We start from the raw sequence: 17,751 nt of genomic DNA, 5'->3' as shown, positions 1-17,751 counted from the left end.
GGCGCTCCTCTTGTGTTGGCAATGCAGGCTAAGCCTGCATCATTAGGAGAGTGTTTCAGACGATGAGCAACTTGAGGATGGGGGGCTGGGTTTATTTTATGGCCCACTCTCAGCCCAGGACGGGTACAGGCCCACTCTCTGTCAAGTAGGTACAAGGTTTCAGGGCAAGTGGTCTTCATCCAGGGGTGCTGCGGACATCACCTCCGTTCATTATCACCTCTCTAGAGCCCACAGTGTCTCTTGTAGAATGGGAGGAGGGGTCCTAACACCTCTGTGGGGTGCCTATTGAATGCTGTACGACCATCCGTTCAAGCAGTCAATCTAAGACTCACTGGGGAGCCGAGGCTACAAATCTTCAGAACCTCCATTCCCAGACAAACAAGTTTAGGCTCTAACCTGCTAAGGCATTTTGTACAGTTTAAGAGCTTCTGGCCCACTCAGCTGTCTGACAGGCAGCTCACACACAAAATCCCTCTCCTGAAATGGCTCCAAGCCTGCCAGCGGCAGAGATGGGAACAGGAAATGGAAAATCACCATGTCCCCTGCTTTCTGGGCTGTCATGTTCGAGCTGGTGCTAGGATCTGCTCTACACAGCTCTCAGAAGAGAAGACGACCCTTCCCAGGCTTCGTGGCCACCACCCAAACCCCACTGCTGAGCAAAGGAGCCACAGGATGCTGTAGCAGTGTTTGCATGGCAGTGTGTGTGTGTGTGTGTGTGTGTGTGTGTGTGTGTGTGTGTGTTGGGGGAGGGGGTAAGGATGAAGCACAAAATGTAAGGCCCCGTGTGACATCATCCCTGAGTGCTGAACCGTTTGCAAAGGTTCCCGTGGCAGGACAAAGGAAAAGGAGTGTCCCTCCTAGTCGCTTTCCCACAAGCTATGAGGAAACAGTAAGTTTCCCCCTGTATTTCCAGGATCTGTTTCCTTGGAGACTTGGGTCTGACTCTGGCCAGAACTCTCACACCTTGCCAGAAACCTGGGGGGAAGAAAAAAAATCACCCCTTTGTTTCTGCTGCCTACAGTGCAGAGGTTCTCAAGCTTCCTAAAGCTGCGACCCTTTAATACAGTTCCTCCTGTTGTGGCTGCCAACCATAAAATTATTTTGGTTGATACTTCATAACTGTATTTTTTGCTGCTTTATGAATTGTAATGTAAATATCTGACATACAGAACGTCTGATATGCAACCCCTATGAAAGGGCCGTTCGACCCCACCCCCCAAAGGGGGTCTTGAACCAAAGGATGAGAACCATTGCTACAACGAAAGCCTTGGAGGCATCTTAAGCATTCTTAGCTCTGAGGGGCGGGGTGGGGCGAGGTGACCGGATGGGGGAAGCTGTTACACTCAGAACCCCAGGCTTAGTTCTTCCCAGCCAACCACAAGGGATTAAGACAGCTTTCAAGTTCCAGAAATCTTCAGCCAGATCTCCAAAGGGTGGCCCCTCCCACTCCATTGCCAGAGCGGCAGCTGGGCAGAGGTAACAGTAAGGGAGTGATCAAAGCCAGGGAGGCTTACACGGGTGAGGGGGACACGGGGGGGGGGGGGGAGTTGTGTGAAGGTGATCTCCTCGGGGAAGGCCAGGCTTTTCCTATAATCTCCTGAGATCCTCACGCAGGAGCCTGACAGGCACTCGCCTGTACTGGTTTCTGTCCGAAGAGACAAGACTATTGATTTCCACTTTAAGGAGTCCTAAAAGCAACTAGTATCTTCCCATTCCTTCTCTGAGCATCCTAGACAGGGCAAGGGACGGGTGCAAAATGGAAATGCACCCCTAGAGGGAGGGCTGGCCACTAGGGCACCCTGAGGAGAGCCAGGGGCAGGGAGACACCCCACTCAGTTTTGACAATTTATTGCTTATTTGTTTGAGGAATGTATAGGTGGGAGTGGAACATGGTTACAACCTTGTTAGCACCTAGGAGGATGGAGCAGGGGGATGGAGAATTTGAAGCCAACCTAGGCTATATAGCAAGCCAAGCTAGTCTGTTCAACGGGGAAAAAAAATCCTCAAAACAAACAAACAAACAAACAAACAAACAAGGACAACCTAGACCTATCTCCTAGTTCAATTTAAACACCTACCACCATATTTTAAAACGATTTCCATTTTTACTTGTGGGATGAGTGTTTGTTTACATATACCGTATGTGTGCAGTGCCCAAGGAGGCCAGAATAAGGAAGCCATCTGATCCTCTAGAACTAGAGTTATAAAAATCGTGGCCTGTCATGTCTGTACTCAGAGTCGAACCCAGGTCCTCTGCAAGAGCAGCATGTGCTTTTAACAGTCAGTCGCCACTGTAACATTGCCTGACAACATCCAGAACATTCTCTCTCTCTCTCTCTCTCTCTCTCTCTCTCTCTCTCTCTCTCGCTCTCTCTCTCTCTCTCTCTGTGTGAGTGTGATTGTGAGTGTGAGTGTGATTGTGTGTGTGAGAGTGTGAGTGTGTGTGTTACTGGGGATTGATTGAGCCTTGGGCCTCACATATGATAGGCAAATACTCTTCCATCAAGCTACGTGTCCAGCCCCTTACTTGCCCTATGGCCAAAAGATTCTACTTGTGGGACAGGACTTCGTCTTACAGGCAGACTCGTGTAAGCAGGGGATGCTACAAGGACAGGACAGTGGCTTTCTGGCTGTAAACAGCAGGGGGAAAAGTGGACGCCAGCCCAAAGTCTCAACAATAGAGAGCTCGTTAAATAAATGCTGCTGATAAAATGGAGGGTTCATAGCTGAGAAAGAGTGCAGGTAACTAACTGCCTGATAAGACTGAAGAAAGCACTGGGTATAAGAGCCCGGTTAGGCATATTCATTCATTTATGATTGGCCTGTTTACTTGTTTGTTTATTTATTGTTGGGTGAGGCTCATGGGCCACAAGCGTAGCACGCAGAGAGGTCAGAAGACAACCCTGGGAAATCAGTTCTTCCCCTCTACCCTTCCATGGGTTGGGGCCTGGGAATCCATGTAAAGGGCTTTTTAAAGATTTATTTATTTATTTCATGTATGTGGGTACACTGTCGCTGACTTCAGAAGAGGGCATCAGATCCCATCACAGATGGCCGTGAGCCACCATGCGGTTGCCGGGATTTGAACTCAGGACCTCTGGAAGAGCAGTCAGCGCTCTTAACCCCTGAGCCATCTCTCCAGCCCGTAAAGGGCTTTTTACAAGCTGCTTTTACCTGCCGAGGAATCTCACAGGCCCCAGTTAGGTGAATTTATCCCGAAGAGGCTTTCTGTTCTTCACAAAGGTAATATTCTACAAAGTCACCTTGAACTCGCTGCCCTTAGGGGAAAGAGAGGGGGAGCAAGCACACTCCGTCAGCCAGCCAACACAGAGCTCCTAGAACTCTGCATTGTTTCTTTCCGTTTAACAGGAGGTGCTGATGATTCCTTAACTCTGAACCCGGGGCAAAAAAAAAAACAACACAAGGAGTGCCTGGGAGGTAATACCTGTACCTTCTCGAAGAGACAACACAGCTTTCCTGAGAGTAGGAAACGGGACAATAGCCCTGCACGGCTGGGGGTGGGGGTGGGGGTGGGGACGAGGGTGGGGGGAGGGACAGAGGGGTGGGCACCTGAAATAGCAGAGCCATCAATAAAACCCACAAACATGGAGGAAACACAGCCCTTACCAGACATAGAAGAATACTTGTTTACCACAGGGGAGAGGAAAGAAAGGCAGAGCACTGCCCCCTTCTATCTCACCTGGGACTACACATAAAGGCGATGAAAAGTCCCAATGTCCTGCCCCCGTGCGAGCACAAAAGCATCAGCATTGATTTTTGCTCTGCCTTTTGTTTTTCTTAAATGAAAGGCTGGGAGGCGAGCTCAACAGCAGAGTGTCAGCCTAGCACAACATGTGGCCTCGTTGTGCGGTTCCCCAGCACCAGAGAGGGGTGGGTATCAGACAAATTCATGAGCCTTAAGTATGGAATCGCCGCCTGTACAGACATAGAACGTCTCCACAAAAACACACTAGATCAGTTTGTAAGAAGATGCAGGAGCCTTCCAGAGGTTTCCTCTGTCCAGTAGGGTGGAAATTGACTGTATTTTATTCTTTGGATCTCACTTCTAACCGATAACGCATTTCTAATTTTAAAGACCTATACTGAAGGACAGGCTTCTGTGCAGGTGAGCTACAGGCTGACTCTGGGCTAAAAACCAAAAGAAAGGACCCTATTCAGATAGGGGGTCCTTTCCAGATAGAGAGATCACAGGGTCACCTTCCACTCTTCTCTCTCCTGGGGACTCCTGGGGATGGAATCAGGCCCCAACATGACAGGTAGCGAAGAACTCAGACTCACCTGTTAAAAACTAAGGTCAGGGGCTGATGAAATGGCTCAGAGGGTAAGGCACTTGCTCCCAAGACTGATGACCTGAGTTTGATCCCCAGGACTCAGGATAGAAAGAGAACCCATCCTTCTACGGATTGTCCCCTGACCTCCACATGCACAGTATGGAAGGTGGATGTGTGCAAATGCACACACACACACACACACACACACACACACACACACACACACACACACACTGTCAGAACTTGACCCCAAGAGGCAGGAGGACCATCATCCCTCTACCCCCACCTTCTATGGCTTTTCAGACCTGAGGTGATCAGCCAGGGGCCGGATGGGCTTTTAGCCCACAGGAAACCACTCAGCAGTGAGCACTGTTTTCCCAGGGAGGGTGTGGGATCCTGGAAGCGGCCATGAAAGGCAACAGAAATCTGTGTAGACAAAGCTCATGAAGTTGAAAGAGAGGGGGAAGAACTGAGAAGGCCAGTGAGAGGGAGCCTGGCTTTGTGTCTACTGGGGTTTACGAGGATGTGACAATCTATAGCTTGTCTTCCGGCCAGGAAATGAGAATAGTTTCTCTCTTCCCTTCAATTACGGAGACACCCAAGTCAGGAAGAACAAAAGCCAGTTTGTGGATATAGACTCTGAGTACAGGGGGACATTAACATTTTGTGGTTGGAACTTCTGTAGCATACGTATAATTTTAAAAAAATGTTACGTATATGCATAACTCATGCTTGTTCAAGATGTTTACATGTCCGTACATAAACCATGGGGTGCACGGAAGGATCGTTGGGGAGTGGTTTATCTACATTAATGTCTGAGGTTCATAAATCATAAACTCAGGTCACTGGGGTCAAGCCCCAAGCACCTTTACCCACGGAGCCATCTTAGCAGCCCTGTAGATTTTTTAAAATCATTTTTTAAAAATAATAAAAACATCTTTCTTTAAAGGAAAACAAAAAATGACATTAGGCCTTACATCCAAGGCCAGGGGGTCTGACACAAAGGTCACTCTCCTTGTCCAAGGTTAAGGACTCAACAGACTATATTCCTTTGAGCGTAGCCCCAGGTGTCTTCAGGGTCTCTAGAGGGCTCGGACGCAGCCTTAACGCATGACCGGGAAAAGGGCTCCCATGGAGACTTGTGCCTTAAAGTTCACAGCAGCCCCAGGGAAGTAAAAACCACCCAAAGATCTGTGGGCAGAGGACTGGAGAGATTGACTTGTCATTCATAGAGGACACAAGTCAGCAGAAGATCTGACAGGAGCTAAAGCTCGGACACAGGAAATACTGCTCCCACACTGTATGGTCCTCCCAGAATGCACAAGTCATACAGTTAGATGCAAGGTGAGTGGTGGCCAACGCTGCGAAGTTAAGGAACAAGAGGTGGCTGTCCATCAGAACAAGCGCTCCGTCACTGAGTGACATTCTCAGCCCTCTTTTACCTTTTTGTTTGTTTGGTTTTTTTTTTTTTTTGTTTTTGTTTTTTGAGACAGGGTGTCACTAAATTACTCACTTGTAGCCCAGGCTAGCCCTGAACTCACTTGTAGCCCAGGCCAGCCTTGAATCTGCCTAAGCCCCTGGAATACTTAGGATTATAGGCCTGAGCTGCCATCACAAGGGATTAAAAAAAAAATGCTCTAGACCTAGACAGAGAGCTGCACAGCAGATGGAATAGATGCATTAAATCCCACTGAACTGTATGTACGCTTTAAAGTGGCTAAACTGGTGACACTATAATTTTAATTTTATCTTAAGTATAAAGCAAATAAAAAACAAAAACAACAATAACAAAACAACAACAAAAAAAACTCACCAAGCTGCGTGACTTTGGGGAAGTTACACAGCCTCTCTGAACCTAAAAATCATAGACATATGAAACATGCCCTCCCATGCCGGTTGGGTGGACTCTGGTCTGGGCCTGTGGAAAGAGACCAGGACAGAATAAAATGGAGGCCCCTTGTAATAATTATCAGGACGTGCTAAAGCAACTCACCGGAGGTTTGAAAGTTTCCATGTTGTCAAGTAATCCTTTAAATTAAGCGGGAACACTAAAAAGACAGTTGGGGGACGGAGGACAGGTAAGATGAGAGATTCAAAGGACAGTGACTCTACAATACACCTACTGTTTTGTTCTTATTATTGGCACAGGTCTCAATGTGCAGCCCTGGCTGGCTTAGAACTCACTATGGAGATCAAACTGGCTGTGAACTCAGAGAGAACTGCCTCTGCCTCCAATCTCAGTGCTGAGGTTAAAGATTTGTGATACCATGATATTAACTGAGGGTTTTTTTTGGGGGGGGAGGGGTGCATATGCCAGGCAAATTCTTCACTACCAAACTCTAACCCCAGCCCCGTATAATATTCATGAGTCTATGCTGTGTTGAGGTAGGGGACACAATGAACTCAGTCATAGAGACTAAGGGGCTGCTTTGCCATGTGATTCTTGCTGTTCTGCCACGTCCTAAAGACCTAGACCCTTGCTCATTTTAGGAGAACAGAGGGACCTTAGGTAGGAGAGAGACTCCATCTGTGCAAAATTCTGTATCTGCAAACAGCTTTATAAGAACTCAGGATTTGAGGGGTTGGGGATTTAGCTCAGCGGTAGAGCGCTTGCCTAGCGAGCGCAAGGCCCTGGGTTCGGTCCCCAGCCCCCGGGGGGGGGGGGGAGAACTCAGGATTTGGAGTTGGGAAGATGACTCAGCTGGTGAAGAGCTCCAAGGCTGCATCCCCTGCGCCCTGTACAAAGTCGCACGTGTACAAAGCTGCGTGTGCTTGTAATCTTGGTGCTGGTGAGGTCGGGGCACGGGGATCCTGGGGCTTGAGCCAGCCCACCCAAATGGTCAAGCTTCGGGTTTCATGAGGGACCCCAGCTCACAAAAATAACCCAGAGAGCGACCGAAGACACCTGAGGTGAATCTCTGGCCTCCCACCCTATGCAGGGGCATACATGTGCACATTCACACAAACACATAAAACCCTGAGAACCTGGGGCTGGAAAGATGGCTCAGCAGATAAGACCACGTTCACCCTTGCAAAGGACTCCGGTTTCATTCCCATCATCCGCATTAGGCAGCTCCTAATCACCTGTAACTCCAACTCCCAGGAGATCAGATCCTCTGGACAGACAGTCACAGACATACAGACACAGATGCATGTACCGATTCTCTCTCTCTCTCTCTCTCTCTCTCTCTCTCTCTCTCTCTCTCTCTCAAAATAAATCTTAAAAAAAGAAGCAAAACTCTTCAGACTCACAGGTGGGGATGCTGGATTTTCTTATCTCGGAGTAATTTGGAACGGAATCATCAGAACTTCAAGCTTGCCCAGGCAAGGCATCCCACCACCACCTACCCCTGTGGCAGACAGAGCCCAGGAAAGAGGCAAGGAAGGGTAAATAGGATTTCAGGCTGCCACAGGAACTTGGCTTTGCTCGGGCCCTGAAGCATATGGCTGGTGTTCTGAAACCCCATTATTGTCTCCCCGGGCTGGCCGAGCCCATTAACATGTGGGTGGGGGCGTCTGCCTCTCCATCTGGAAGGCACCCTCTTCCTCCACCATGGCGACAGCAATACAATGGAGTCTCCACTGTGAGCCTTGCATCCTGGCTCCCTAGACAGACGCTCCAGGAGAGCTCCATGGCCCCGAGGAAATATAAGTCCCCTACCCCCAGCAGGTCCTCGATGCAGGCCACAGATCACAGAAGCAGCAGGCCAAAGGCCATGGTGTGCCTGAAACATGATGCCTGCTCTGCCCTTCTCTGATGGAGACATCTCACAGGTCTCCCTGCCTTTCTTTCAGAGATGATAAGATGCTACAAAAGGCTTGGCTCTGAGCGAAATTAGCTCGCACTGATAACTCGAAAATTCTAGCTGGCCAGGATTGGAGACAGTGTATACAACAGGGTAGGTCCTAGGGGAAAATGAGATGGAGTTTGGGAAACTTGAAAGGCATTCTCTTGCCAGGCACTGCGGCAGATGCCTATAATCTCAACACTGGGGGAATCACAAAGTTTGAAGGCAGTGACTTCCAGACTCACTAGGGCTACATAACCAGATCCCGTCTCAAAAATCAACCAACCAACCAACCAAATAGATTCTAAAAAACAGCTGTGTGTGTGTGTGTGTGTGTGATGACCATCACCGAGTGATGGTGACCATGGGGTTTGGAGCAATGAAGCCAGGATGAGACAAAAAAACAAAACAAAACAAAACAAAACAAAACAAAACCCACAGCAGAAAGTGGGTGCCACCCTCCTATAGCATCGAGCAATAAATATTCCATAACACGGGGTTAGTAGCACAGCATGAAAAAGAATGTCAAATCTGATTGCAAGTTAAGTGTAAAATATTAATGCTAGATGCCAAGCACTAAGGCGAGGTCTTCAGTGGCAGCTGTATGGTTTGAGCTCAAGACATCAAGAACATTCCGCTTCCCTGAATGGAGGGGTGGAACCCCAGTTTCGGGGGGGCTCCCCAAGCTTTGTTCATTTTGCTACTTCCACAAATGCTCTTAGGAGGGTCTCATGTGCCGAGCTCTCTTCCCTCTCGGCAACTCCGTGTGTGGTGTGCGTGTGTGCTCACATGTGCATGGGTACATGCTGTGTGCACATGTGTCAGAAGGCTGGAGGTTGACAGTAGCCGTCTTCCTAGATTGTTCTCCTCCTTATAGACCGAGGCAGGATCTCCGACTTGAACTCACAGCTAGTCTAGCTAGTCGGCTTGCCCTGCGGATTCCCTGTCGCAACCTCCAGAATGCCGGGATTATCCGTGGGCTGTCACATTAGCCAGGCTTCTATGTATGCGTTGGAGATTCAAACTCCCAGCAAGCACTTTACCCACTGGGACATCTCTCCATCCCTAGTGGGAGTCAATTCTAAGTACATGATCGTGTGTGTGTCTATATATCTGTGACCTCAGCTGTGCAGAAAGAGCGGGAAGATTTCCAACAGGGGTGGGCAGCCCAAGTCTAGAAAGGCATCAAGAAGCAATGAAGGTGGAGGGTGTACCATACGCAATGATGGGACAGAGCTTTCCCGGTGGGGCTGCCATCCAGGGAGCGATGAGGAGAAAGATAGGAATCCAGAGGGTTAGACGTTATACTGAGGCTCATGGTCCACTAAGGAGCGGTTTTAAGTGGCAAGGTGACATAGCAGATGTGTGGCCAGGAGCTCATCCAAGCTACAGTATAGCGATGCAGTAAACCTCACCCAGGGCAGGTGTTGGTCTACATTTCACCCAGCCACTGGGATGCTGGGCATGGCCGCTGGGAAGGCGAAGTGCTGGGAGCTTGACAGCACTTAAGGCTTCAGGGAAGCGCCCAGACACAGCTCAGGAGGTGGGAGAACTCTAAGTCTAAAATGTGGGCAGGCCGAAGTTGGCATTTCCTGACTTCCGGGCCTCCAGTCACCACTGGGGAACCACACAGAAGTCAGGAATGAAATGTTGGGGGTCCACAGCCTGTGACATGACGAGGCCAGGCTAGGCCAGGGCACTCCCAAACTCCTGAACATTCAGGTGCTACTGAGTCTTGAGGAGTTGAGAGCAGAGTTCGGGGAGGGGCTCTTGAGCAGAGGATGGTGACTAGCCCAGGGTGGGTGGGGGTGGGGAGATAGGTACTCTGGCTTAGCTCATCTGTGATTGCCCTTCGCTTGGTTGACAGTTTTCTGGAAGCACAAAAAGGCCTTCCATGGAAGACTTGCTGCGTCTCTGTAGGCGAAGGCCTCCTCCATGCTCCCCACGGCGGCTTCGATGGAAGAGACAGTCTATGTTTATTTATACTATTTATTGACTGTTCACCGTGAAGAATGGGTGCATGCCCACTTCTCAGGGTGGACCAGAGATTAAATATCTTTGGCAGGGAGGAATGTCCAGGAAGGGAAGCTTATTGGCCAAACCCTCAGGACCTCTAGATACCTCATTAGCATGGAGAATTCTGTTCTGGGCTACATGACCAATGTGGGGAGTATAGACATGTGTTTCAGGCCAGGAATCTGGCAGGCAGCAGGGAGCTGCTTACCATCTCAGGTGGATGCTGGGGGCCGGGGACTCAGACCGCTCTACCTTACCAAGTTTCCTGGCATGGTCCACTGTCCCACAGACAGGGGGCCAGAGATCGGCTGCTCTCAGTGAGACCTTTTTAGAAGGTGAAGATCCCATAAAGAATGTGTTCCGGCCTGGGTACTATGTCATGAATTCAGCTTAGGTCCAAGTAAAACTGTCCCATCTCTAGACATCTCTGCAAACAGTGAGTGCTAGGGCCTATTCAGGGAGCTCTCATAGAAAGAAGAGAGCAAGAGACATGAGGTTAAGGGGACAAGCCAGGCATCAAGAAGCTACGGTCTCAAATTCTGCTTGTTGTATCCTTGCTGGGCATCTCAAAGCCACTTCCTAAGCTTCTCTGAGCCTTGATAACACAGGGTACCAAGATGGTCTTTCAGAGTCGCTGTGAAGATTCATTAAGATCAAGCTGTGAATATCCTTAGCCATTTAGTATAGGCGCAAAAAATAACAGCAGTTATTAAGACAACTCATACCCAGCCAAGGATGAACACAGAGGCCGTGGAAAACCCACGGAGCTAGGTAATGGCTTAGCAGCAACTGGGCTGACCGCAGACGTTTCTACTTACTTGCCAGCAGGAGGCAGGAGACAGCCACAGTGTACAGCTGCTTGGAGGTGGTGACGTTGTACTGGTCCATAAAGTGGTCCAAAAGGTAGATGGCCAGGTGCCGGGCCGAGGGGCAGAGATGGCAGTGTCTGCTTAGCAGGGTCAGAATGTCTACAAAGAACCGCCGGCTCTTCAGGAGCGGGGAGTGGGCACGGAAGGTGGGCAGCTTCAGTTCCTGCAGGAGGTGAACAGAGAAGGTCAAGGTCACGGAGACCCGCTCTGTGCATAGGACTGTGAGTGATCATTTCCTCCACTTTGGGGAACCTAAACAATACTAGAATGTGTTGCTGGATATGACTGTAATCCCAGAGCCCAGGAGGCAGAGGCAGGAGGATGGCGGAAAGTTTGAGGCCAGCGTGTAAACAAACAGATTTGAAAGACTAATTCAAGGGACTGTCCACGCGATCACTACAGGTTGACAGTCTGCCTTCTGTCTACCCTTTCACACATGGCTTCCCTCTCCAGGTTCTTATCGCCATGGTTCATTCTCCTCTCTCCAAGAAGGAAACTTTGTCATTCCTACACTGCCATGTTTTCTGAATGTATCTGCTGAACACAAGAAAAAGAAGAGGAAAAAAATATTAATTGTGAGTCAGGCTAGCTAGTACCTACTGTGTAGCCCTGGCTGGTCTTGAAGTCATACAAAGCCTGTTGTCTCTCCTTCTGAGCTTCTGGGATTTCAGATGTAAGCCATCAAGTCTTTTTTTTTTTTTCTTTTTTGAGATTCATTTTCATTTTATGTGTATGAGTATCGGCTTACATACATGTATGCATGCATGCATGTATGTGTATATGTGTAGTATGTGTGTGCGTGCACATGCATGTGAGCGTGCACACAAATGTCTTTGCAGATTCCTGATGCTCTAGGAGGCCAGAAGAGGGCATCAGATCTCCCAGAGCAGACGCTTGTAAGCTGTTGGTAACTGAAGTGCCCTGTGGCAAGAGCAGATTTACTCCTGGGCTGTCTCTCTACTCAGCCTCTCTTTCCATTTTCTCCTTCTTCCCCTTCTTAAAAGAAAATAGTATGTACATAGCCCAGGCTGTGTAGTCCTGGCTATCCTGGAACTCAATCTGTAGACCAGGATGGCCTCAAACTCACAGAGATCTGACTGCCTCTGCCTCTGACTGCTGGGATTCAAGGTGTGAAACACCACTTCCTAGCAATATTTGTTTGCCATTTAAGCAAGGTAGGTGAGATACTATTTGTCTAGGAATATCTCCGTGCTCTCAGCTTTAGTGCTACTTTCTTTCTAGAAGCTCAGGAGAGCAAAGTGGAGGAAGACGTGAACAGGCAGGCTGGAGTCAGGAGAAGATGAGGCAGAGGTCAGGTTGCATGCTGGTCTGTATGCCCATGCAGGCTGCAGACACAGAGCTAAGGAATGCTGGTGGCTGGATGCTGGTACATGCTGTTGGGCTGTCAACAATATGTCTCACTGGCTCTAGAACATCACCACCATCTCATTGCTGAAACTACCTCTGAGGCTGTGTTGCTCACACCCAAACATTCCCTGTTGGTCCTTTGGCCTGGACCTGAGGCATGCTGGACTAGTTCAGTTCTCAAGCTTGTTTGAATGTAGCATGTGTACCTGTCCGCCTGCCCGTCTGTCCGCCCATCTGTTCATCTGTCTGTCTCTTTCTCGTACACACACACACACACACACACACACACACACACACACACACACACACATCTTAGTGACATTCTGTCAAATAGAGAAACAGAAAGGAACAAAACTGAAGGAAAACAGGAGGGAGGTTGGCAGGTAAGAAATTATGAACACTGATTAGTGACATCAAGCAAACTGGTGCCCCCATTCTGTGTCAGTCCACCTTTCAAATGGTGTTGAGGACTGAACCCAGTTCTATGTGCATGCTAGGCCAGGGCCCTGCTACTGTGCCCAGCATGATGTCCCTCTAATTCTTTACTCAACCAGCTGCAGAGCAGGACTAGAAAGAAGTGTCTGTTCATTCATTCACTAGAGACACGAACTCATTCATTTCACTCAGTATCACAAACCTCCCACACATGCACGAGGGCATTATTTTAGGCCCTGGGTATATAGCTTCAGTAATGCAGACTCAGACATAAATGTAAAATTTGAAACTGAAATTCTTAAATGAAAACAGGAGTAAATACATAGGACTTTAGACAAAGCATGATTTCTTTTTATTTTCTTTCTGTTTTGTTTGTTTGTTTGTTGTTTGTTTTGTTTCTCAAGGCAGGATTTCTCTGTGTAGCCCTTGCTGTCCTAAAACTCATTGTATAGATCAGGCTGGTCTTGAACTCACAGCTCCTCCTGCCTCTACTTCCCAAGTGCTGGGATAAAGGCATGTGTCACCATTGCCGAGCTTAAAGCAATGGCTTCCTTCCTTCTTTCTTTCTCTCTTTCTTTCTTTAATTTAAAAATTTTTATATGCATTTGTGCTTTTGTCTGCATGTATGCCTTTGTGAGGGTGTCAGATTTTGGTATTATAGGCAATTGTAAGCTGCCACACGGGTGCTGGGATTTGAACCTGGGTCCTCTGGAAGAGCAGTCAGTGCTCTTAACTGCTAAGCTACCTCTCCAGCTTCCAAAGCAATGGTTTCTTTCTTTTCTTTTTTTTTTCTCGGAGACTGAGGATTGAACCCAGGGCCTTGCGCTTTCTAGGCAAGTGCTCTACCACTGAGCTAAATTCCCAACCCCAAAGCAATGGTTTCTTAAATATGATTCTAAACGCAGAAGTATTAAAAAGAAATATAAGCTACATTTTAAAATTAGACTTTCATGCTGGAGAGACGGCTGAGTGATCAAGGGCTCGCTGCTCTTCATGAGAACCTGAGTTTGAGCCCAAGCCAACGACACACAGCCACCTGTGTAAATCCAGCTCCAGGGATTTTGGAAGGCAGCTATGCTTACCACTATACCACCAACGCCAGCTCCAGGGATTTTGATACCTTCTTCTGGTCTCTGAAGGCACACATATGCATTCATGCATACATACATACATACATACATACATACATACATACATACAAACAAAATAAAAACAAATCTCAAAAAATAAAACAAATACAAATGGGCAAAGGATCAAAAGGGCATTTCTCAAAAGAAGATTAAAAATGGCTAGTAAGCAAATGAGAAGATATGATTGCTAATCTCTAGGGAAACACAAATCAAATCACAGGGAAATAATACTTCACATCTCCTGGCATGGATATTACTTTAAAAATGAAAAGCAACAACAACAAAACAAAACAAAACCAACAAAACAAGCAAGAAACAAACAAACAAAAAAACAAGTTTAAAACAAACAAGTGTTGATGATGATGCAGGCAAATCAGAACTCTTGTATATAGGCAGTAGGAGAGTCAGACAGGGCATCTACCGTGGGAAGCGGCATGGCAAATCCACCTATTAACACTCTGTCACCACATGAGCCAGCACTTCCAGCCCTGGCAGAGACCTGAGAGCGACAACAAAATGGCTGTGCTACAAAGAAAGTTGCAGATTCGTGACAGTCCATCTTCCCTAAAGGGAGAGAGGCTGGCTTGGTTGAAACTTAGGTTCTGATCTCCTGATTATTTCTTCTCTTCTGGCTTGTCCTCAGAGGTCAAGAAGTCAGGATCAGCTAGCTGTCTCTGCAGCCCTAGAGCTCTGCTAACGGAAGATGCACACAGCCTGGATAAATTCCTTCCTATCTCTTAGGCTCACTCATGAAGAAACCGAGTTTGAAAAAGTCCTTTAATCCCAAGGCTTTACTGAATTAGCCAGAGAGCTGAAGGCCAGAAGACTTTCAAAATCATGGGTTTCATTCTGACATTTTCGTATGCATGTATCATTGTACACTGCTCTCCCTCCCTCCCCCCTCTCTGTGTTCGTGTGTGTGTGTGTGGCTCAGGTAGTTTAGCCAGAGCCATCTGTGTGAGCACTAGATTAGACCTACCCATTTCAGCCTTGTGTGGTCACCAGTTGGTGCACAACTGCGCGCAACGACCACACAGTAGCTGTTATAAGTGTTCCAAGCACACACCATTTTGGGACGTTCAGCTATGTCCTCTTGCAAAAGGATTATCCCAGCTGGGCTTGTTACCAGTTTATACCCATTCAGGATCACAACGCTGTCACCTAAGTATCTATCCATTCTCTACTCTCTGTCCCAATGCCTTCTTTATTACACATGGCTTCTGGGAGGGGATAAACTATAGGACTGGGGAGCCACTGGGAGGGAGGCTCCAACTACCAAGCCATTGGAAGCCATCATCCCCGCTAGGTCAAGGTGTGGCTTTTTCAGTGGAGGAGCACTCTCACCCTTGTGAGTTCAACCCCTCATGTTCTGTAAGGAAGTCATGCCAGCTCCTTGGTTCCTCTAGGGTGAAGTGTGGCTGAGTAACGACTAGTAGCTGAGACCTCAGGAGAGGGGATAGACTAACTTCTCCCCCTGGAGAGGAATTTTGGCCAACAGTAGCAAACTTGAGGGAGAGGAACGAGGCTCCCTGAGCCCCTCCCCCATCCAAGCCTGACTGCTGACGAGCTCATTCTTGGGCAGACCCAGCTGCCTTGAGTTCCTATGGCTCAGTGTGACCCAGTAAATGGTTTGTTTGCCCTCCCCCCCAAGACATGGTCTCCTGCAGTCTAAGATGACTTCTAGTTTACTGTGCAGCCCAGGAGGACCTTAAACTCCTGGTTCTGCCATAACCTCCTCTCATGTGCAGGGATTACATGTAGGAGTCCTTGTGGTTGGCTGATGTGTTTTTTTAATTTTTATTTATTTATTTTTTGAGTCAGTCTCATAATGCCATCCAAGCTGTCCTCAAACTTGCTAAGTTGGCCCAGGCTGACTTCAAACTCCCTCCTTAGTCCAGTAGCTTCTGGGATTACAAGTGTGAGGCACCATGAGGAGACCAACATTTTATGCTTGAAGTCATAAAGATATTTTATTCCCAGCTTAAATTAAGAAGACGGATGCCTCCGTGGCCATCTTTCTGCCTGTATTGTTTGGTGGATTGGTGTGGCCACTCCAAGAGTGTGGGTTTCAAATGCCAGCACCTCAGTATGAATACGACCACTGGCTGCTTAATAACTAACTGTTGAGGAATGGAGGGAGGGAAGTGTATTCAAGGCACAGCTCTAGGTCTGGAAGATACAGGAGAACATCAAAAAGGAAACAAAGACAAGTGTTTCTTTAGCTTGATCTGGCCTTGAATGTTAGCTCTTCCTGTCTCTGCTTCCTGAATCCTGGAATCACCAATGTGTGCCTTGCCCAACTAGAGTGCCAAGCCTTGAGTGGAGTGTAAGAATTTGCCTATGAAGATGGAGCAACAGAAGGTTGCTTAAGAGTACCTGCAAAACATAGGTAACGTCTTATGTAGTTAAAAGAGCTGGCTGTTAATCCCAACATTCAGGAGGTGGGGGTAAGGGCAGGGGCAGGGGCAGGGGCAGGGGCAGAGGCAGAGGCAGTCGGATCTCTGTGAGTTCAAGGGGAGCCTGGTCTACAGCGTGAGTTCCAGGACAGCCAGGGCTAGGAAGAGAAACCCATGTGTAGCACGGTCTCCCTGTGGGTCCCTTAACAAGGGCTGACGCTGACTCTGCCTCCTCCTCCTCCCTTTGGATCCCTTTCCCCTAGTCTTGCTCCCTTGTCTGGCCTCACTGGGAGAGGAGACATCTAGTCCTGTTGTGACTTGATGTGCCAGGGTGTGTTGGTACCCACGAGGAAGGGGTTTTCCCTTCTCAGAGGAGAAGGGGAAAGGAAATGGGGGAGGGGGAAGTGAGGGTGGGAGTGGGAGAAGAGGAGGGAGCGGGACTGCAGTCAGGATGTAAAGTGAGTAAATAAATTAATTAGGAAGAAAACTGAGCCAAGCACTCCCGAATTTAGCTAAAGCAGACTGAGCAAGTGGGTAGGGTACCAGCTTTGTAGGATGCAAGAAATCTGTCTTGCCCTGAGAAAAATGAGGAGCCATAGAAAGGTTTAGAGTAGGGTTCCTACCTGCCTGAGAAGCTTTCCCTAAGATCTCTGCACCAGCCCAGTCCTGGGCTCAAGCCAGGCAGGCAGGAGCAGCGGCTGCCCTGGGCTTGCAGCCCCTCAGCATCCACCCTTCAGCAGCTGCCTGGGTATTTCCTCTGGGGGGGGGAGGCTCTAAATTCAGCCCATGCAGTCTGTCAGGCTGCAGCTGCTGTATTAGCTTTTGCCAAATGACCTTTGCCTGGACCATGCTACCCTCATCAGGGCAGCGCAACCACAAGGCAAGGGTCAGATATGCGAGGCCCTGGCTTCCCTTCCTCAGAGCTCAAGGCAGGCAAGCGCCTTCCAGTTCCCACCTTCTTGCCAAGTGAGGGAAAAAGACTCCCTGGGGTGAGTGCCCTGCCGGGTCCTCTGCAGGAAGGCTCTTTTTTCTTTGAGCAGCTTCTGGAAAAGGAAGCATAGAGAAAGATGTAGGAAAAGGTAACAGGTGGCAGTGCATGCCGGGTAGCAGGGGAGGGGAGGGGGGGCTTCTTAGGAAAGACTAGGCACAGACAAGATCCTGACAGCCGCAGCCGTCTCTCTGAGACTTTTTCTCCTGCTTCATCTTGACGCTCTAATACTCCCAGGGAGGCTCTCCTGACTTCTCTTTTACCAAGTGGGTGGGGTTCTTCTTTCTTTCTCCCTTCCCATTCTGCTTATTCCTTTTCCTTATCCTCCTTTTTTGAGAGGTGTATTTATGTAGCTCATATGGGCCCCTCCACTCGAGATGTGGTCAGAGGTGACCGTGAACTCCCAGTCCTCCTACTTCTACCTTCCAAGTGCTGGGATGACAGATCACAAGTGTGTGCAACCACGGAC

The 17,751-nt window shown here is 48.5% G+C and overlaps 1 protein-coding gene across 3 annotated transcripts in view; it reads right to left on the bottom strand.

Moving 5' to 3' along the window:
* Positions 1–17,751, bottom strand: part of Ccnjl (cyclin J-like) — a 57,734-nt gene that overhangs the window by 18,405 nt on the left and 21,578 nt on the right. For all 3 annotated transcript variants that reach the window (XM_063268964.1, XM_006246133.5, NM_001037773.5), the window contains one exon: positions 10,915–11,128. In XM_063268964.1, the coding sequence (XP_063125034.1) occupies positions 10,915–11,128 (214 nt within the window). The remainder of the gene's footprint in view (positions 1–10,914; positions 11,129–17,751) is intronic.

The sequence above is a fragment of the Rattus norvegicus genome, chromosome 10 (assembly GCF_036323735.1).
Source record: "Rattus norvegicus strain BN/NHsdMcwi chromosome 10, GRCr8, whole genome shotgun sequence".
NCBI classification, from domain to species: Eukaryota; Metazoa; Chordata; class Mammalia; order Rodentia; family Muridae; genus Rattus; species Rattus norvegicus.
The sequence above is the reverse complement of the archived record's forward strand: the minus strand, read 5'-3'. Positions and strand labels throughout refer to the sequence as shown.